General features: G+C 38.4%; 1 protein-coding gene across 3 annotated transcripts in view; it reads right to left on the bottom strand.

Annotated features, from left to right (window-relative positions):
- The window catches only part of cps1 (carbamoyl-phosphate synthase 1, mitochondrial), a 111,007-nt gene that overhangs the window by 59,167 nt on the left and 29,911 nt on the right, over nucleotides 1-21,929 (bottom strand). For 2 of the 3 annotated variants that reach the window (XM_073912972.1, XM_073912973.1), the window contains 5 exons: nucleotides 19,047-19,188; nucleotides 17,599-17,664; nucleotides 14,868-14,931; nucleotides 14,540-14,721; nucleotides 214-438 (listed from right to left, as the gene is read on the bottom strand). In XM_073912972.1, coding sequence (XP_073769073.1) covers nucleotides 271-438; nucleotides 14,540-14,721; nucleotides 14,868-14,931; nucleotides 17,599-17,664; nucleotides 19,047-19,188 — 622 coding nt within the window. In that variant the 3' untranslated portion in view covers nucleotides 214-270. Of the gene's footprint in view, nucleotides 1-213; nucleotides 439-14,539; nucleotides 14,722-14,867; nucleotides 14,932-17,598; nucleotides 17,665-19,046; nucleotides 19,189-21,929 lie in introns of those variants that run through there. The other variant, XM_073912971.1, reaches the window with a different exon arrangement.

The following is a 21,929-nucleotide window of genomic DNA, read 5'->3' as shown; positions in this document are numbered from 1 at the left end:
TCGTCTTTTTTTTTTTTTTTTCAACAATCTTATGCTGTCACGTCGTATCTCTTTCAGACACAGTACTTAAGCCTGAAACAGGTGGAAAGTAATATTCATTTAGTCATTCATTCATTCATTCATTTTTTTTAAGCAAAGTAACTGCGAAGCAACCGTGCTTTGAAATGCAACCAATGCAATCAGTTCTACCAGAAAGACTCTAGGAGGCAGATAAACGTTTGAACATTTATTGTGAATTGTTTGCATGAATGAGAGTTCGTTACGGTCCTTTCATAAAGTTCTTTGGCGTAAGCCCCGTCTATAGTGCAGAACTCTGGATGAGCTGGCAGATCCTGCCTGAAGATGAAGGCAGGGCGAAGCCAACCCCCTGAGTGGAGACGAGGCCAACCTGGTGGTGGTGGTGATGGGGAGGATGGAGGGAAACTTCCGCAACGTCACCTGAATACAGCGAAACAGATTGTTTAGATGAGCTTTTATACATGGCTTGCTTGCTTGTTATAGGCTGACGAGATAATTATTATGAATGACATGACATCTCAGTCTTCCTGGTAGAACCTTCGCTAAAGCTTTCATTTCTACCAGAAAGACTCTAGGAGGCAGATAAACGTTTGAACATTTATTGTGAATTGTTTGCATGAATGAGAGTTCGTTACGGTCCTTTCATAAAGTTCTTTGGCGTAAGCCCCGTCTATAGTGCAGAACTCTGGATGAGCTGGCAGATCCTGCCTGAAGATGAAGGCAGGGCGAAGCCAACCCCAAAAAGGCAAAACTGTAGGGTTCAGTTTTGTAGCAATCCTAAAACAGAATGACAATAGATGAGATATCTTACATTGTATATTCATGCAAATCGCGCAAGGTAAAATGGAGATTAAATAGTGCCCTGACGGGCAGAGAGGTATATAAGAGATCCAACATGAAGATAAAACGAAGCACGCGATTAGGCTAGTAGATGCTAGAAGTCCTAATGAAGATAAGAGAGCATACCCCGCTGGGTAGAGGAGAGAGCGTGCCCTGACAAGCATAAGAGAGAGTGTGCCCTGACGAGCATAAGAGAGAGAGTGTGCCCTGACGAGCAGAGGAGGGAGAGAGAGAGAGATTGCCCCGATGGGCAGAAAAGAAAAAGCGTTCCCTGACAAGCAGACGAGAGAGTGCCCAGACAGGCAGAGGAGAGAGCGCGTGCCCCGACATGCCAAGGAGGGAGAGGGAGAGAGAGAGCCCCCCAACAGGCAGAAAAAAGCATGCCCCGATGGGCAGAGGGGGGAGAGAGAGAGAGAGAGAGCCCCAACGGGCAGAGGAGAGAGAGAGTGCCCCGACGGGCAGAGGAGAGAGAGAGTGCCCCGACGGGCAGAGGAGAGAGAGAGAGAGAGAGACCCTTCGGCAGAGGAGAGAGAGGTTGACTCGACCAGCAGAGGAGAGAAAGATTGCCCCGACGGGTAGAGGAAGGAGAGCTTGCCCCGACGGGCCGAAGACATTGAGAGCATGCCCTGACGGGCCGAAGACATCCGGAGTGTTCCCCCACGGGTCGAAGACATTCAGACCGTACTCACACAAAGTACAGTTGCCTTGAACTGGGCCAAGCACGCTTGACCCCCTTCCCGTCTCTCCTGATAGACCGCACTCACGCCACGAACGGGCCTCGGCACACTTACGTCATCGCTGCTGCGCTGTTCAGTGAGAAGCGCTCTCACTCAGCCGCACAGAGGAGATATCTCTAGTTATATCGTGTCAGTCGTTTTGATATGCAGTGACATGCAGTCAAATATTTCACCAAACAGTCCTTAGGGATGCGGTGACACGCAGTCAGATATTTTGCCGAACAGATCCGCCACTTTTGGCGCTCAGAAACAATCATAAAGCTCTTGTGCTGCTGCTGCAGGAATGAGGAGGTCTGCTGAAGGTGCAGAGCTGTTGTGCAGTGAGAAGTTTGCGTATTTAATAAGCTTCTGCAGTTTGCGTTCACTGAACAGTAAGATTGAATAATAAATCCATATGAAACAGTCCCTTAAAAGTCACGTCTCGCTTTCAGTTTCTGGCTTTGGCGTGTTTCACACCTCTTCCAACCAGGCCAGGGCCGGCCAAGTGAACCGTGCTTGAGGCCGATTCAGCACACTCACACTTCTCCAACTATCCGGAAACGGGCCTGGGCACGGTACAAATGGCATAGTGCGAGTAGACCCTCAGAGCGTGCCCCGACGGGCCGAAGACATTTAGAGCGTGCCACGACGGGCCGAAGACATTGTGAGAAGGAGCCCCATTGAGCTTGCGGTGCGAGAAGGAGCCCCGTTGGGCTTGCGGCGCGAGAAGGAGCCCCGTTGGGCTTGTGGTGCGAGAAGGAGCCCCGTTGGGCTTGCGGTGCGAGAAGGAGCCCCGTTGGGCTTGCGGAGCGAGAAGGAGCCCCGTTGGGCTTGCGGTGCGAGAAGGAGCCCCGTTGGGCTTGCGGTGCGAGAAGGAGCCCGGTTGGACTAGCGGTGCGAGATGGAGCCCTGTTAGGTTTGATCGGGGTTACCCTGTATGAAACCCATGAAATTAACAATCTATTGTGATTTACGACAATTAATGTCTAGCTGTTTAGAAAATCTGAGTAAATATTGAATCCCCTGAATTATGATTGGGTCCTGTTTGAGGATAATAGGCAATGACTACCCCCAAAAATAAAACACCCAACAGTTAAGATTTTCTTTGTTGGGATTTTTATAGTCGATAAGTTGTAGCGCAGGCCTGTCCTGCTGATGTTTTTATATGGTCGATTACATTGCTTTCGTTCTTCTAGAAATGTGATAGCAATATCGGTTAGCTTGCTCTGCAGTCACATTCTACACGCTGTTGTACATAAGATAGCAGAGACAGCAGTACGTTGAGCTAAACAGAACTTGGGGATTTAGGTTATGAAAGTTTCAGTATGGTATAATTTAGAGCTGCACAATCGATCAAAAGAAATCGAGAGAGAGTGTGCCCCGATGGGCGGAGGAGGGAGAGCGTGCCCCGACGGGCAGAGGAGGGAGAGCGTGCCCCGACGAGCCGAAGACATTGAGAGTGTGCCCCGACGGGCTGAAGACATTGAGAGTGCCCCAACTGGCCGAAGACATTGAGAGTGCCCCGACGGGCTGAAGACATTGAGAGTGCCCCGACGGGCCGAAGACATTGAGAGTGCCCCGACGGGCCGAAGACATTGAGAGTGCCCCGACGGGCCGAAGACATTGAGAGTGCCCCGACGGGCCGAAGACATTGAGAGTGCCCCGACGGGCCGGCCAAAGAGATTGCAAGACGGAGCCCAGTTGGACTTGCAGTGCGAGACGGAGCTCCGTTGGGCTTGCTGTGCGAGACAAAGCCCCGTTGGGCTCAATTAATCGGGAAGAAATTGCGATCTCGATTTGACCACCAAGACTCTTAATGCAGCATTTCTACAATTCTGCCAAACATATTTTCAAATTTAGGAGAGAAGCAAAGGCGGCTGCACGAGTCTTTTCATTGTTTCACACACGTTGCTCAGCGACATGGACACCTCCAAATTATAGGAATCACACGTGACGCGAGCTGCTGATTGTGCGGGTGCACGCCCTAGTTAATGATTGCCGTGCGTGGATCTACTTTAGTGAACAGAACCTGCATATGCTGTGAAAAACGGGTAATAAATTTGTAAATAATATTCAGATTGTGGCACAGAGTGATCGTTTGAGAGCCGCGAGCGGAGTATGAACAGCACACAGCGTGAAAATCAAACCAAAAGTGCACATTATTTAAATAATCATATTGCATTTTAGAGTTATGATTGCGACAAGTTTCTTTATAGCGAACGCCGTTTAGCATGAAAATAAATTCATTCATTAGGAGACCTCAATATTTCTGTAAGTGAACATGACAACGAGAGCAGCGAACCTCTTGAAAGCATATAGAAAGTATGGCACCTGTAGCCTACCTTCATACTTATTAGATAAGGGTTAGAGAGCTTAGGTGCTTGCATACGGATCAAGATCAATTACAGTGATACAGCGCTAAATCACATTATATACAATGATACATAAATTAATCGAATTATGCTTATGTAGGGAAAGTTAAATTGTGATGATGCCAAAATTGCAATATTGAACAATTATGTCCATGAAAAAGTGCTACTATGAAGGATCACATTAAGTGCAGATGAAAGGCAACGATATGCCATGGTTAAAGAGGCCGCAATAGACCTAGCTATATAGAACCCGATGGACCATAGAAACTGGTAATCCGAGATGTCATGTAACGCGAAGTGCCATAAAACCCAACTGGACCACCACCACCAGTAGCTGCAAAGACAACACATGATGATTATTACTTGAAATGAAAGAAAATGTTTGAAACTTAAAATGTATGTATTGGACTCACGTTAGGCTGAACTATGTACCTGTAACGTCTTGGTTTATTGAAACAGCATATTTGCTCAAGGAGTGAACTTGCACTGGTCTTACGGTTCGTTTACAATTATGCCATTGATTTGGTTCAACCCGATACTATGGTACGTCAGGGTATTTTGATGATGCTTTCCATACAGGATTCATAGCACAACGAAAGTATAAATAGATTTATATTTGTAAGTGTTATTCGTAATACGAGTTGTCATTTAATACGAACAGTCGGAACTGTACTCTAAGAAAAAACGAGCATGTACATGGCAACATTAGCATTCATAGCAAATAAACGAAAGTGAATGTCCTGCTCGCTTTATCTAGTGAATTCACGTTTTTTTTTTTTTTTTTTTTTTTATACATAATTATATAAAATAAAGAGTTTGTAAAGACGTTTTGGCCCCAACGATCTTCCATAATGGCTCAACGCGTAAGCTATCCTCGACGGAAAGGGCTGCGATTGGTTCTAACCAAGTGTGCCGCAAGCCTGCGTTTGAGTGAAGGTCTCGGCCGTTAGATCGCCCCCTGGGGGCTGGCTGCAGTACAAGTCATAAAGCCCGCCTCCTCCGTGTTAATGAAGGAGACTTGAGCCCAAATAAAAAAATTAATTACACTTGCAATAAAATGTCCCGAAAGATGGTTCTGGTCGATTAAGGCACTGGTTATTGTGCTGAAATAGGTGCAGATCCTCGTTTTTGTAAACAGTTTGTTTTTAGCAGTAATTTAATGCTGGGCGTGTCATCGTGATTGACAGCTGTGATTGACAGTTTCTCAAAGCGCGGCGTCTGAGCTTCGGCAGAAGACTGAAGTGTTATTACTCGATTTCTGTGATATTTTACTATGACAAAATGAGTTTAGCAGTAAACTACAGTTTCTGACATACATGATCTGGTGGAACACTGTTTATTCGCTAAGGTCAGAGCTTTTTTCGGGCTTTATTAGTTTGCTAATACACGCCTAGCCACCCAGATAGCAAAATACACTGGGGCCAGTTCTTGCCTGCCGGAGACTTACCCCTCAGACTGACTACCTCTGCTGGACCTACTCCGGATGCCTGGACTCACTGCCCGATTCCAGCCTGAGTCAATTGAGATGCGGCGGCCGAGCGAGCAGGCGCTGCCGCATGCGAGCCGGAATCAGCCCGCGATGCCGCGACTAGGTTATGCGCTGATGCCCGGAGCTGGCGCGATTGAATCTTCATTATATAAAACCCTCACATTTGTTAACGTTATTACACCCATTTTTGTTGATATAACAACAAACGCATGCTACTATGTGAACGCAAAGTGTATCACTGAGTTTAACCTTTGAATAAAGATGCAAACAGCATAGCAATTATTTAAATAAAGGACAAAATAAATAACAATAAACCTGTATCGATTGCACAAGTATTAAATAATAATAATAATAATAAATACGAAAATGACAATAAAACTGCACAATAAAATAAACCCATTTAAGTACGGGGTATACAGGAGATCGTTAGCAGTAATTCTCTTTGTGTTTAAATAATAATCTCCACGTTGATCTCCTGTAAGGTTATTTGAACTTGCACGTCTCTGCATTTTAAGTTTTGGCATGTTATTAAGTGATCTACTGAATTTGCTGTTATAAATCATTATAAGGTTCTTGAAATCGAATCTTATATAACCTAATAGAGCTGTAAATGTTAGATATTATTTATTTACATCATTTACTGTTGGCGTTTTATTTGAACACTCCAGCTAACATTAAAATGAATGTAAATTCCTCGTTGCCAGATATAATGAAGGCATCGAATAAACCAAATGAAAACGGAGGCAAAAAAATTAAATAAATAAACAATTCAAGCGAAAATGAATAAACAATATACTAGTGATGTTACAGCAGATAGACGTTGTATTAATAGTGCAAAGTTTTTTTGCACAAATTGACAAATTGCAGGGTTGGGATGTGTAAATATCCTGTTGATATTTAGTAATCTTGCTGTATTTATCTTCTAAACGCACGATTGTTCCCGCATGGTAAATCGTTATGGTAGGCTATATTTTGGGTTCTGTTGATGGCTAATTAAAAATAAAAACCTTTCTAAAAATGTATGTGTTGTTTATATGTTATTGTTCATATTTTACAAGTGTTATTTCTACCCCTATGAAGATAACAAATACCAACAACAAATATAACAATAAGAGAATATATTATTTGTGCTCATATTCAGGCTAGTGTATAAAAGATCGTTTATTTCTGCAGTCCACCATGTATTGCTTTTATTAAAGTTTAACAGCTTACATCACACCGTTTTTAAACCGTATATTATTGTGTTTTTTTAATGTAAGTGCTTCTATTTACATCAGTGAGCGTTTGTTATAGTGCAGACACCGGCAGTCGAGTGAGAAGTTCGGGGGGCGTGGTTGATTTTACATAAAGCGTTTGGTTGGAAGCTCGACTCCGCTCATTATCGCGGCTCCTCCTCTGGCTCCATCAGACAGTCCTTCTGCGCATGTCTGGCTCCAATTTCAGCAGTCTTTTGCGACAGTTTGTGCCCGTCAAGCAGGCGTTTTGCCCTCAAGGCGTTCAATGGCAAAAGGGGCTGTCGCGTCGTCCATATTTTTTACAGTCATTGGTTCTAACGGCTGGCGCTGTTTGCCAATGAGTGACACTGATAAAGTTTAGCGGCGATTACGGCAGATCAATGATAAGCACAGAGAAAACTCGCTATGTTATGGATTCACAAGTAAAGCTCTTTAATGGCCGTGAGGAGAGAAACGTCACGTTAACAAAGGCAACAGTCTGAGAAATGGATTTTACTTCTCAATCGCAGTGACATGGAGGCTGCAAGTTACCTGTAACTCCGCGTCAGCGAAGGACTGCCCAGCAGACACTCGCACGGTAAATGATGATCAATTTCTGTTTTAAGTTGCAGTGTTTTACAGAAGCTCTCGGTCATCTTCCTACCATAGTATCCTACCGTGACAATGATCGGTTTTGATTTAAAGCTGAACCGATACCGAATTGTCTGCGTCTGCATCGCGGCTCTAGTTTTATGGTATAAGACTTGTTTATAAAATGTGGATTCCAGCTAGGAAAACATTTAGAACGAAATGATGAGAGGCCATAACGTTAGATATGTGCTCTTTCAGACATTAACTTGCATATCATAATTCAGTGACTTCATATGACGCTAATGAAACAAGAGTTAGACTTACCTCATGCAGACATACACGTAACGATTTAAGGTAATAAACAGAGTATACCGAGATGGAATGGCAGACGAAGATGGCGTGAAATCCCAATGAAGCAGATTGAGAGTGTTTAACCTGGCTGTTTTCGGTGAAATTCCATGTTCATTCTGGTCTCCAGCTATGAGGTATATTTTTGCGAGTAGGAGCTAACGTTAGAAGTGCTAAAACTAGTGACATTAACCCGATGCAAGGATGTTTAAATGTACGATCGGCGGATAATGAAAGCGAAATGGTGAAATCAATCAATAGCGAAAATGAAGTGATTGACGAAGCTGTTAACCTTCAACTTTGAGCTGTTACGTGAACACGAACAGAGAAATGAACAAACTTGTGAGACGTAAACAACGTTGGCAGTTCAAACTTCCGCACCGTGACCGAAACTTCCGCAACGTCACCTGAATACAGCGAAACAGATTGTTTAGATGAGCTTTTATACATGGCTTGCTTGCTTGTTATAGGCTGACGAGATAATTATTATGAATGACATGACATCTCAGTCTTCCTGGTAGAACCTTCGCTAAAGCTTTCATTTCCTGGACAGAAAAGCACTACTCGCGTTGCCTGCTTTCAAGAGTAAGCAGCAGAGGTTGCCACTTTCACTTTAACCATTCTTTGAACAGATTATTAATGGGCCTATAATTAACTGTGTGCGGGTAATTATCCTTTCATTACCGCACACAGTAGGTTTTTCACCTGCTTTCTTTTACAGTTTTTTTTTTTATTTATTTATTTATTTATTTTTTATGGTTTAATTTTCACCCTTTACAATTTCATTGCTTTAATAGGAGATTAACTTGCCATTTGTGAACTGGTGATCTGAGACCTTTAGCCAGAAAACTACTGTGCATACACTAGATACATGACAATAATTATTTGTGTCAATTGTTTGTTTGTTTGTTTTTAAAGAAAATTGTTGTTGAATAAAGGGTGTACATATACAGCAATATTTTGATTGTTTTGAAAATTTTCTAATTATTTTAAATGTGTGGCTAAGAAATTATTTATTTGTTATTTTTGGTGTGGCCAGGGAAAAAAATAAGTAAATCCTTAGAGTTGAGACGGAAATTAAGTCTTGTGAAACTAGAACTAATTGCAATGCAATTTTGGCATGCCAAAGTCAAATTTATGCATATAAATATATATTTTTCTAACAACAAAATTGTGGCTAGTGAAAATGCCGAGTGGCTAGTAATGTTGAAAAACTACTAGCCACCATAGCTGGTGATCAAAAAAGTTAATGTCAAACCCGGGAAACACCCGTACACTCTCATTTGCACACATACACTACAGACAATTTAGCTTATCCAATTCACCCATAGCACGTCTTTGGAGTTGGGGGAAAGCGGAGCACCCGGAGGAAACCCACGTGAACGTGAGGAGAGGAGAACGTGCAATTAACTCATTCAAAGAAGTCTTTCTAGATAAAAACCATTGTCTTGTAGCTTTAAAAATAGCTCATTGCAAAAGCAAAAGTTATACATTGGGATGTAATTGCAATTCTACCATTATGGAGCAACTTTTTCTTTAAGTAATTGACCAGGAGTCCAAAACAACATCTTGTATAAATAACCTCATCATGTCTTGAATATTGAATAAGGACATTTTCTAAGGGCTGGATTTCAAAAAAACACATTATTTGATCTCATTCTATGAGCCATTTATGTTGATTGTAGCTTTAAATAGGTGGTTTTAAGTCTGTGTTTCAAGGTGTGATTTGGCACTCCTTAATTCTTCCTGCAAAAGCTGTTTTGGCAACTCTGTCTCCCTCCAATTATTAATAATTATTTCTATCATAACAACCACAACACAGTAATTATTTATTTTTATCTTTGCTATTAAAATAACACATACGCAAATAACAAACATTATAAAGAACGAAACAGAATACAGCTGCTGGTTTATTATATTGACACCTAATGTATGAATGTAATCAAATCTGTATGCTATTTAATTATAATTATAATTGGGCAGCACGGTGGCACAGTGGGGAGCATGATCACCTCACTGCAAGAAGGTCGCTGGTTCGCGCCTCAGCTGGGCCAGTTGGCATATCTGTGTGGAGTTTGCATGTTCTCCCTGTGTTGGCTTGGGTTTCCTCTAGTTGCTCTGGTTTCCCCCACAGTCCAAAGACATGCGGTACAGGTGATTTCAATAAGATAAATTGTTCATGGTGTGTTTGTGAATGTAAGAGTGTATGGGTGTTTCCCGGTGTTGGGTTACAGCTGGAAGGACATCTGCTGCGTAATACATATGCTGGATAAGTTGGTGGTTCATTCTGCTGTGGCGACCCCTGATAAATAAAGGGACTAAGCCGAAAAGAAAATTAATAAATGAATTATTATTTCTATTATTTTAAATATTGAAATATAAATATTTTAAATATTTTAAATATTGAAATATTGTTTGCATGTATCAATGCAGAATTATTCACATTAGCATTGTGATGCACTAGAAACACCATTAGAATTTACATCTATATTGTTTTCTTCTATTAATTGCAAAACTAAATCAAAAAGGTACAAATTTCTGTGAGAACGTGTTGTCCTCACACTCCAGCTTTATGTTTTATGTTGATCATATTAAATCAAAGAAAACAATCCGAAGTTGTTGTTTCAAGTTATATATACCATGATTTTACTGGTCCAGCCCAATAAGGAATAGATTTTCCTCCATGTGGCTCCTGAGCTGAAATGAGTTTGACACCCCTGGTTAAACTGATGGTTACACATTTTAAACTATGGTGCTCTGTTAGCAAACATACTAGTATCTAATGCACGAATAGTGATCTAATACATATAAAAAATGTCTATTTTCAGACTTTCCAAAAACAAAAAAAATGTTTAGAATCAAATGCTGTGATTCATTTTGAAATGCCTATGGAGAAAATGAATGAAAAACAATTTCAAGAACCAGTGCAGTTAAAAATGTGGGCCATCACCGTTGTGCTAGAAATATGATGAGATTTTAAAATACCAGCCCAAGCATTAAAGGCTCCGTATGCAGTGGAAACACATGATCTTGTTTGTACAGAACTCTGTTGCATAAACCGTCTAACGCTGATGGCAACAGCTGTGGAGTTAGTCCTGCTGTGATATTCATAAGACCAGTGGACCGGTTGTCTCTTGTCTACAGTCACGCATTGAGCAGCAAAAAAAGAAAATGAGGAATTGTTCGCCCTCTACAGATTATGGCCTGTTTTTATAGCAGATGCTGCTATTTCTTTCCACAGCAAGCATAAAATAGTATAATACATTGACTTATATACTTTCAGACACAAGATGAGGAGTTTAGAACATTGTATTAAACAGGTTATTTTCATGAGGCAGCCAGCAAAATTGGAGAAAATCTTTTTTTTCACAGTTTGGAGATGTAGCATGCAGCATGATAAAAGATCAGGATTCTTATGTGGGATTGAAGAGGGGTGAACAGAAACAGGTCCAAATTGATGGGATTGTATTTGTTTCAAATTAGGCATAACATTTCACATACTACATAAATGTACTATACCCTACAGAAATGTTAAAATCTCCATAGCTCCCGTCCACCAAACCAAAACCATTATTGTTTTTGCTAACTGAAATTATTTACAATTTTTGACTTTTACTTTTAAATTTAAAAGATTACATGTAATATGTTTCTAATATGAAAATCTGAAACATTAGCTGTGTCCCAATTGGCATACTATCCATTCGAAATAGTATTTGAAAATAGAATTAGTATGTCCCAAATTATAGTGTGTTAAAAAGAATATGTCAAAGGTTCCTGGATGGTTTAAGTCTAGAAGCATCCATACTGTAACCACTGATACATTTCGCGTTGGACGTGAATTTGATTAGAACTACAAATGCGGGTAAACAATCTAAATAAACTACAAATAAGATTGACACGCAAGACCAAACATTAAGTAGAGAGGCTTTGGTAAAGATGTTTGTATGGGTGTTAATTAATAAGTTATGTTTTCTCTGTTATATTTCATCTGCAACAATACTGAACTTATATAAAGATGTGTTTGGACAATAACGTCTGAAAAATAATATTAAATAAAAATATAAAAAATGCTAAAAAAAACATGAATATATCCTATAAAATCCCTGCACAAGCGGAATGACTCAATATGTATTGAACTCTGACGCATATAATCAAAGCCAGCTCTCTCATCCTTCTATAAATAAAAGAAAAATATTTTAAAGTTATCAGGAAGGGATAATTTAGATCATTTAAAAAGGCTGATTCATTCAATCTTTATGAATGGATCATTGAATCATTGGCTTACTTGATTCATCAAAACAGATTCATTCAGAAATGAAACACAGCAGACTTTAATTGAGGTGCCAATCATTTGGTCTTCTCCAGCTTTGTTTTAAAGTATTTTTGTTAAGAAAACATTTGTAATCACATGCACATGCTAATATTCAAGAAAACAGCATTTCTGCTTGTGTGGCACTAATTATGTCATATTTATGTAATAAACATAAAAAGTACGGATACACTGATCCCGATCGGATATTGGTTCGGTACTGCATATTTTTGTTTTGAAAGTGTCAGCAGATACCGGAGGGCTACGTGCTGTGTCTTAGTGAAGCATCAAATGCTTCATTCACGAACCGGCTGCGCAGACGCAACGTGCTCCTCTCTGTAAAATTATTCTGTAATATTAAAAGTTTCTGTTATCTCAATTTTCCAACTGATTTGATTCTTCTGAGGGGAATACATTCAGTACTATCAAAAGTTTGTAAAGCCTGGATCATTGTGGTCTAGGTGGTAGATTAAATTAATAAAAATGAAACTGACAGGCGCAATATGGATTGTCATTAACAAAAATTATTTAGCCTAATATAGGCTACTATGAAACTGTGAATATTTCACTGTAATTTTATTTATATCAATCTTTTTTTTTAAAGACTAATTTGTGTTTTGATTAGGGTCAGTAGTCGTAGCCTACCAACGACAAAGAAAAATCTTAATATTTAAAAAGGAAACATAAGCTGGGCCACAACAAATGAATGTCATACCTAGTGCTGTCAAAATTAGTGCATTAACGCATGCAATTAATTAGAAATATTATTATATATAATATTAAAGTTAAATATTTGCAGTTTTTTTTTTTTTGTCTGTTGTGGTCTACGTGTGTTTAACATGCAAAGAAATATGGATATGACGAAGGAAGCACTTTTAGAAGGAAAGTTTCAGTATAAAACAACTAATGTTGCATTGCCAGGCTATACAGCTTTTCCTCCAGAGTTTCATCTAATTTTGTATGTTTAAGTTTTAATCCTCCGACATTTGTTTTAATGGAATTTGATACCGCATGGCAAAAGGAAAGAAAAACCTCAAACCTTAATCATATTAAAAGCGGAGTTTTGGTGTCCATGTAAATGTACTTAGCGAAAATGCCAGATAATGTCGCGGGCTGTTAAAGAGCTTATTTTAATCAAATTTAATGAGCGGGATCATGCGTGTTGAATCTGAAGTGAGTCATTCAGGCTGTGCTGTGCTGCGCGCGTTGTTTGTGTGTCCATTTCTTTCAAAGTTGTTTAAATGTTTAGAGATGGTGTGACCAAAGTCCAGACAATGCGTACCTGTGGATGCCTTTAATTTACCGCTTGATGCTTCTTACGTCCTTGTCGCAGCACCAGTGGCAACAAAAATAGGCAACGAAATGCGTATGCTGATCCAGTAATCCTGCTTGTGAGAGACTGTTCTCTCTCTCAGCTCACATCATTTAAAAGAAAAGGGCCACATTGTCCCCCCACATTGACTGGACTGTCTTAGCAACTGGCTCAATGTAAAGGAGGACTAAGCTACATTGTCTCTACTTTATAAATAATGTTCTCAACTATCAGCAATACAACTTTTTTAATGAATACAATTGTTTGTATTGAATACTTTATTAATATTATTATAATTTTCCAATTTCTATATTTGCAGTGCCTGTATTTTGGCTTTTTTTCAGTCCACTTAGAATCCAACATGGAAATATTTTTTTTTTGTTTATTGGCATTGATTGATTTGAAATTCAAATGGCACTAACATGCTTGTGTTTCTATTTCGGTAATAAATGTGGCTGTCAAGCCAGGATCTTGAAGGTTTATTGTGGATATGTTGTTTACATGAAGAAAACTGTGTTACAAGTTAAACAAAAATTCTAATAAACAATTATATTTTAAATCTAATAAGTTTTTTTGTCTCAGTTTTAAATTTGAATAGCCAAAATTACAAGTTTCAGTCTTTTAAATGTGATTAATCGCAATTAATTGTGATAAATTGCAAAAAAAGGTGTGATTAATTAGTATTTTTTTAATCGATTGACAGCACTAGCCATAACGAATGCTCAAGTAATGTAGCCTAGTTTACAACAAGCATCATGTTTTTAGTTAGATTGTGCCGTCTGTCATGTATAGGCCGGTAGGTCTGTTATTTTTACTAAAGAAGATATATTATTTGAGTTTAGCACTAGAACAATGGAAACTGTATTATGTCAAAAAAAAAAAAAAAAAACATTTAAAATAACGGCAAAGTATCGGGATCGGATCTGTATCGATCGATACTCAGAATTTTGGCATCATGATTGGATCAGTTCTAAAAAAATGGTATCGGTGCATCTGTAATAAAAAGGGATATTTTTTACTTTCGTAACTTGAATCACAAGGTCATTCTAATTCTTTTTGCAAAATGAGTGGCATGCTCCACACATCGTTCAAAAAACTACTATGATCATTGAAGATTATGAATACTTAATAATAATTTTTACTGACAATTACACTTTAACACAGACATCATAAAATCAAATGTAGCCTTATTCTTGTAATACAGATTTTACATGTAATTTTCAGAAATCTGACCGCATGGTAACAATGCCCTTGTCAAACATGAAAGTCAATAACACCTTTCAGTTAAAGTAAACGCACCAGATGCCCAGACTGAGCTTTGACCTCTCACCTCCTGCTGTGTGATGTCCAGGATGCGCTCCAGGGTTAATTCCTCAAAGTACAGACGGTCACACTCATCAAAGTCCGTACTGACCGTCTCCGGGTTATGGTTCACCACCACTGTACGCTTGCCCATCTGTCTGAGGGCACGAATGCTTGACACGGCACACCAGTCAAACTCCACACTGCTGCCTGTGGGGGAGAGAAGCCAAACGCTAGCCTGACACACTCCTGCACTAATTGCTCATTAAAACTAATGAAGACAGTACATTAACGGGTTGGTGTGAATTGAAAAATCACAGGATTATTAGGGTTAAAAAAAATAGATTTCAGCTCACCGATGTGATATGGACCGCAACCAACAACCATGGTGCCATGGTCCTTAAAATCCAAATCATGCTCCTGTCGACAAGGACAAAAAGAAAAATTGGATAATTACTGGGTTTATTCTTATGCTTATCTTTTATTTTATTTTTGACTTGTATTTTTTATTTAGATTTTTTATTAGCTCACAATTACTATTTTTTTCTACTTTATTATCCAATAATTTTTTTTAAAATAGAATTATAAAACTCAGTGCTTCCCACACATACAGTTGAAGTCAAAATTAACAACCCCCCCCCCCCCCCCTTTGATTTTATTTATTTATTTATTTATTTATTTATTTATTATTTTTAATTTTTTTTATAATTCCTAAATGATGTTTAACAGAGCAAGGAAATTTTCCGGTAAGTCTGATAATATATATTTTTTTTTTCTGGAGAAAGTCTTATTTGATTTATTTTAGCTAGAATAAAAGCAGTATTTTTTTAATCCATTTTAAGGTCAAAATTATTATCCCTTTTTAAGCTATATTTTTTTTCAATAGTCTGCAGAACAAACCATTGTTATACAATAAATTGCCTAATTACCCTAACCTGCCTAGTTAACCTAATTATCCTAGTTAAGCCTTTAAATATCACTTTAAGCTGTATAGAGGTGTCTTAAAAAATATTTAGTGAAATATTATTTATTGTCATCATGGCAAGGATAAAATAAATCAGTTATTAGAGATGAGTTATTAAAACTATTATGTTTATAAATGTGTTGAAAAAAATCTTCTCTCCATTAAAGAGAAATTAGGGAAAAATAAACAGGGGGGCTAATAATTCTGACTTCAACTGTAGACTTCACTTGGGCGGGCCGCCCAGGTATATTAACGGTCACCCCAGTATATTTAGTGACACCTTTTTAAACTATTATTATCAACCTTTTACACTTTTTTCGTATCTGCCCAATATAAACAAACATCCGCGAGCGATGTTTGTAGTGGAAAATCTTCTCTCCTTTACCTGTTTTATAGACCATTTCAAAATAGTGATGTCGTTGGGCCATGAACATTTCGTGCTTGTTATCAAACTATTGCATAACTGTAACAAGAGGCAATTTAATCATAGCTTAATGTTGAAACAGCAACCATGGCATTAGTTATCAATATGTGGCCCTTTTTGGATTCTCGGAAGCTTTAGAAAATACAAATGTGAAACAGGAAATGCGTTGGGACCATTGTTTTTGTTTAAATCCCTCAAAATGGTCTATACTGCTCGTTCTGTGAGCGCGAGAACTGTCAACACTCCCACAGACAGTCTCATGTGCTCTGCAGAGCCACAGAGACCTGCAACTTTTTGCGTCCGACTGGAGTTTCTAAATCTACTAAAATGTCTGGGATTTGGTTTTGCTTTCGTTTTCTATGCTGTCGTTAATTTTAAACGCACAGCCACGAGAGTGGGAGAGACATTAAATAATTCATTCTTTAATTTGAACAACTAAGAAAAAAAGAAAAAAGAAATTACATCTAAACTGGCTGCAAAATATTTCTACACTGGGCCCATAGCCAGACTGGTGAAAGAGGTGGTTCTTTTTTTCTCAAAAAGTGGACTTTTTGCAGTTATTCGACCTCATTTTATTATGAGGTTTAAATACTGTGACATTTAAAAATATATGTTTTTTGCTGGATTAGTTTGTTAGACAGTGAAACTTTTTGATGTACCAAAAACATTTTCTAAAGACTTAGAATAACAAAATATGATAAATAGGCTAAATATTTTTACAAATTCATAACATCACATATCAAAATCTGTTAAATTTTTTAATTAAAAACTGTGGCCTATTGTCGGTTATTAGTCATATAACAAACTGACCAGCACGTTCAACTTTCCCCAGTCGGAATTTGTGCATTTGAATAAAAAAAAAAATGTATAACAATGATAATAACGTAGAGCTTCATAATTTTTCTATTTTTCTAGTCTCTGTTGTAAAAAGTACATTTGAAAAGTTCATAGATAACATCATTAGCCTAATCAGTATTATAAGTAACTTTAATATAGGCCATTTTTGGTGGCCATTTTATTAGTCTTTTTTTTCTTTCAAGTAAGGTCCAAGATTTAGAATAAAAGTTACCTGTAAAATGTTTTCTCTTTTGAACAACATTACAGTGAAAGTTGACTTTACTTCCACTTCTTACTTTAGGTTTTAAAGCCGTTTTGATGTGTTATTTTGATAATTTGGGATGACAAAACAGTCAAAATAGGACAAATGAGCTAATGTATGAGACAAATACTGGACCTTCGTCAGTAGGGGGCTTGGTCTTCTGAACCACCCGAAACAACCCATTTGTCACATTTAGTTAACTATTTATGTGCTGTGGGTAAAAGGTGTGTTTCAATCCGGCTACCACCGCTTGATATTTCAAACCTGTGGGAAGCACTGAAACGATGATAAATAATTTTAAAAATATATGTTTTAAAACTTTATAATAGCTTATAATGCACTTAAAACAATCATTTCGTCTTCAAAACATTACTCCTACTACAACTTTTTTGCTTGCTAAATACTGAATATTGTACATTTACTGTAAGTAATACATGCAAATTGGCAGTAGATATGAATAGTCAGGCTAAAAAAAGTTTTCCTTTTACACTGACAAAAAAGCTGGACGATAGGCTGGAAAAGAATAAAAATGGCCTGACAAGAATAAAAACTCCCTGACACATGAAAGACCTAACATATGGTCTGAGTAGAGTGGTTTACCTGACCATGGTAAGTGCAATATAAATAGTTGGTGGCTGCAGGGTATTCAGCAGCAAGTGTATCGATCTGAAAAAGAGCACAAGATCCATTTATCATGTAGCAAAGGTCACTATGACTGCTGTATCTCAGGTCCTGCTTCCACCTGATATTACCATGCATTTCCAGTAGTCCAATCACATGTTTTCGGCCAAGACGCACTACCATTTCCACTTTGTTTTTACAAATGTTGAAACTAGTCTCTCATAAGTAATAACTTTGTATCTTTCATTCATTTAATTCTATTAGAGTTCAGAGTAACTATTAGAGTTCAGAGTAATGACCACATGTACAGTATTTTAACGTCCACAACTCCTATTAAAAACATACCTTTCTGATAGTAAAAAAAAAACTTTACCTTGGACATGTCTTTCAAAACAACATTTTCACAGTGTTAAAAGAAACTTGTTCTATCCCTTAACAAACAAGCTAAGGTACGCATCTTTGTGTGTTCTATATCTCGTACACAAATGTATGTTATATTACCAAAAAAACATAATATTTTTAGGGTAAGAACTTAAAATAAGATTACAGAAAGCTTAATTCTAAAATTAAAATCGTCAGCCAGCGCGAGGGGTTGGCGACTGCTCGAAGGCTGAGCTGGACCACATGCGTGGCTTGACGCACAAGTATAAATCAGTTTTTAGAACTTACATCATCAGTATTATGTGCCTTATTTATAAAAAATGTGCTTAATTATATGAACAAAGGCTACATTTTCAATAAGTTCATTCATTCATTTTCTTGACGGCTTAGTCCCTTTATTAATCTGGGGTCGCCACAGCGGAATGAACCGCCAACTTATCCAGCAAGTTTTTATGCAGCGGATGCCCTTCCAGCCACACCCCATCTCTGGGAAACATCCAGACACACATTCACACACACACTCATACACTACGAACAATTTAGCCAACCCAATTCACCTGTACCGCATGTCTTTGGACCGTGACCGGAGCACCTGGAGGAAACCCATGCAAAGGCAGAATGAACATGCAAACTCCACACAGAAACGCCAACTGAGCCGAGGTTCGAACCAGCAACCCAGCGACCTTCTTGCTGTGAGGCGACAGCACTACCTACTGCGCCACTGCCTCGCCCACATTTTCAATAAGTAACTTGTATACAAAGTAATAGAACTATTTTGTAAACTATTATTTTTTTCTTATTGTATTGATTTTACTAACATTTTAGCACCAGGGGTCTGCGACCATGCCAAGGCTGTGCGCTTATGTGTGCACTTGACGCAGAAGTATAAATCAGTCTTTATGACTTACATCACCTGTTTTGTAACTGTAACAGTCTACCTCGATTTAGCATTGTCCACTTGTCATAGGACTGACATAAAAATTCAGCCTAATACCAGGTGGAAAGGAGCCTTAGTCATAAAGATATTACTGGCAATAAGTACAAACCTGTTTGACCCAAGGTCGGATGTTCTGGTTTAGCCTCAGCACTCGAGCTTCTCCCTCTGAGATGTCCATTGCCTGACCAACCTGACGGTCTGAGAAACCATCCATCTTGGCCTTCAGTAGTAGATCTCTCGGCACTGTGGCACTGAAGGAAACAGCATTTAGAAACTCAACACAATGCACTGACCTGAAAAATTACTAAGCAGAATCTTAACTATGTAATGTTGCTCTGAACTGCTCGGTTACAGAATGTACAACTTTCTGATCTGCTTTTAAAACATTTTTTTTTTGTAAATGCATGTGAAATTATCAGAGGGAAAATGTTTTTGAGATAAATAGCAAACCATAGACCTTTGATCATCACAGAGTTCAAGTCTCAGTGTACATGGAAGGAAAGAAAATCTCCAAAATAAACCCTCGCTAAAAATGCTTAATACTTGTTTTCACATCAATAAACAACATTTGAACTAAGATCAAAGGGAAACTGAATTAAAACTTGTTATTTTTTTTCCTTGATATTGATGCTTTATTAGCTGTGCATGGGCATAAAGCAATTCAGGTGATCAAAACATCGGTTTAACTTTTTGATCTATGTTGATTTAAAAAAATACCACTCTTTAATTTTTTTAGCAATGTATGCAAGAAGCCCTCAGTGCATTTATCAACATGGCAAATAGCATTAAAATCAGCAGGAGTGTGAGACAGTAGCAAAGGACAAACAGTGACAAGCACTCCACACCATCCCACACACCAAAAGTGAGACTTTACTCCATATTGTGCTTAGAAAGGTCAGTACTCGACTGAAAGTAGCCAAGTAATTAAAGGGACAGTTCACCAGTTAAAGTGAATTATGAATTACAAATAATGTTCAGTTTCTTGCACAAACTATTTATTTTACTTCCGAAGACCTTGATGTACTATAAGGAGGTTTGTTTTTTTGTTCGTTTTTGACTGCCTACATTATAGATCTATATTTACCTTCAAATTGAATTGTTAAAACATGCCTGAAGTAAATATGCCTTTTTATACAACAATTCTGTCTGTTCTCGAATCTGGTTGGCTGATAGCTGTGAGATATTAAAGCAACACCAGCACTCGAACAGCCTTTTCACCCTTGTGCATTACTCCGTCCACACTAGGACTAAAGAGGGACTAAACAACTTAATACAGTTTGACAAATATTGCAGCTGTTGGAAAACAGAATATACTTTTGAGGCTTTTTTAGTCACAAATGTAGTTGATTAGACTGCAACTATGCAGTTTATTTATAAGGATAGTGCCTATTTTAAAATATTTATCATTTCGGAGATTCAGTGTGTTGGCAGCCATCAGCCTGTTGTACTAAGGAGAGCAAAGACGGTTGATGATCCACCACAACATGGCAACAGAGAAAGCATAATAAGTCCTTAGGGGAGAAAAACTGATCAGATCATTATAAAACAGGTAAGTCGATCTCTCTCTCTTGTTTGTTGTAGTGGTGTATTTATACTATTGTAATCTGGAAGTGTTTGCTTTGCTTTGGCTTTTTAAGGGTTAATTATTTTGATCTCCCAATTGCAACAAAAAAATACTGGGAAATCTCTGTAGACTGATGGCAATTCATGTCGTTCAGCCTTATAATCTTAAATTGTGAGCAAAATCAGCTGTTTTGTCATCAATTCAGACCAGGGGTGTCCAAACACGGTCTAGGAGGTGCTTTGAGACTCTCAATGTTTGATTTTCTTTTTATATATATGATTATGCCATCAAACTGCTATATAAATCCAATATTACACTCAAAGCAGTACGCTATGGCTGTTTATATGGCTGTTTGTCACTGGTGAGATACAAAGGGAGCACTCACACTATGCTATCCGAACCGTGCCCATACCCAGATCGTTTGAGAAGTGTGAGTGCTCTAAATCAGGCTCAGCCACGGTTTAATTGGCCGGCCCTGGCCCGGTTGGAAGATGTGTGCCAGAGTGCAGTCACCTTGGGCACTTTGGTTTGTAGTGTGATTGTAAAGCACGCCTGAGCTGAAACTGAAGACGAGATATGACTTTTAAAGGACTGTTTCATATGGATTTATGAATTACTGTTCAATGAACGCAAACTGTCGTATATTATTAAAGATGCAAACTTCTCACTGCACGACAACTGCACCTTTAGCAAACCTCCTAGTTCCTGCAGCACGAGAACGTTATGATTGTTTATGAGCGTCAAAAGTGGCTGATCTGTTCGGCGAAATATTTTCGGCGTAATAACGACTAAAACAATATAACTAATGAAATCTCCACTGTGCTGAGCGAGAGTGCTTCTTACTGAACAGCGCATCATCGATGACGTAAGCGTGCTCCGGCCCAAATGCGATGTGAGTGCAGCCCATTGGGGGAGAAGCAGGGGGGACAAGCGTGATTCGACCCAGTTCAAGCCAACTGTACATAGTGCGAATATGCCTAAAGCACTCGGAGTGCGACCTTAAGCCAACACACACCTCCCATCAGTGCAGATATAGAGCCATATCGCACTGCCACGAGTGTGATATTGCTTATTTCAAAACCAGCCAATTATACAATTGCATAGTCATTAGACACACATATTTCACTGCAATATACATATTTCACTTCATCAGAAGTGACCACTCAGAATTAAGACCCTGCTAAATAAGAAATAATTACTCATTTACACCAAAATTTTGCATATAAAAACAAATCAAATTCTCATTACTATTTTGTTTTCTGTCATGGGTAATAAAAATTCCAAAATGTATTTTTACTTATGTCACAAATCAGACTCTCCTGAAAACTGTGAGTTTGTATCAAGCAATTTCAAGTTACAAGCTACCCATTCTGACAGTATTCCTTACAATTCAGAGAAAAAAGTAACAATTGTTATTTAAAAACTTAA

The sequence above is a fragment of the Danio rerio genome, chromosome 9 (assembly GCF_049306965.1).
Source record: "Danio rerio strain Tuebingen ecotype United States chromosome 9, GRCz12tu, whole genome shotgun sequence".
Classification (NCBI taxonomy): Eukaryota; Metazoa; Chordata; class Actinopteri; order Cypriniformes; family Danionidae; genus Danio; species Danio rerio.
This window is presented reverse-complemented; position numbering and strand designations above follow the sequence as displayed.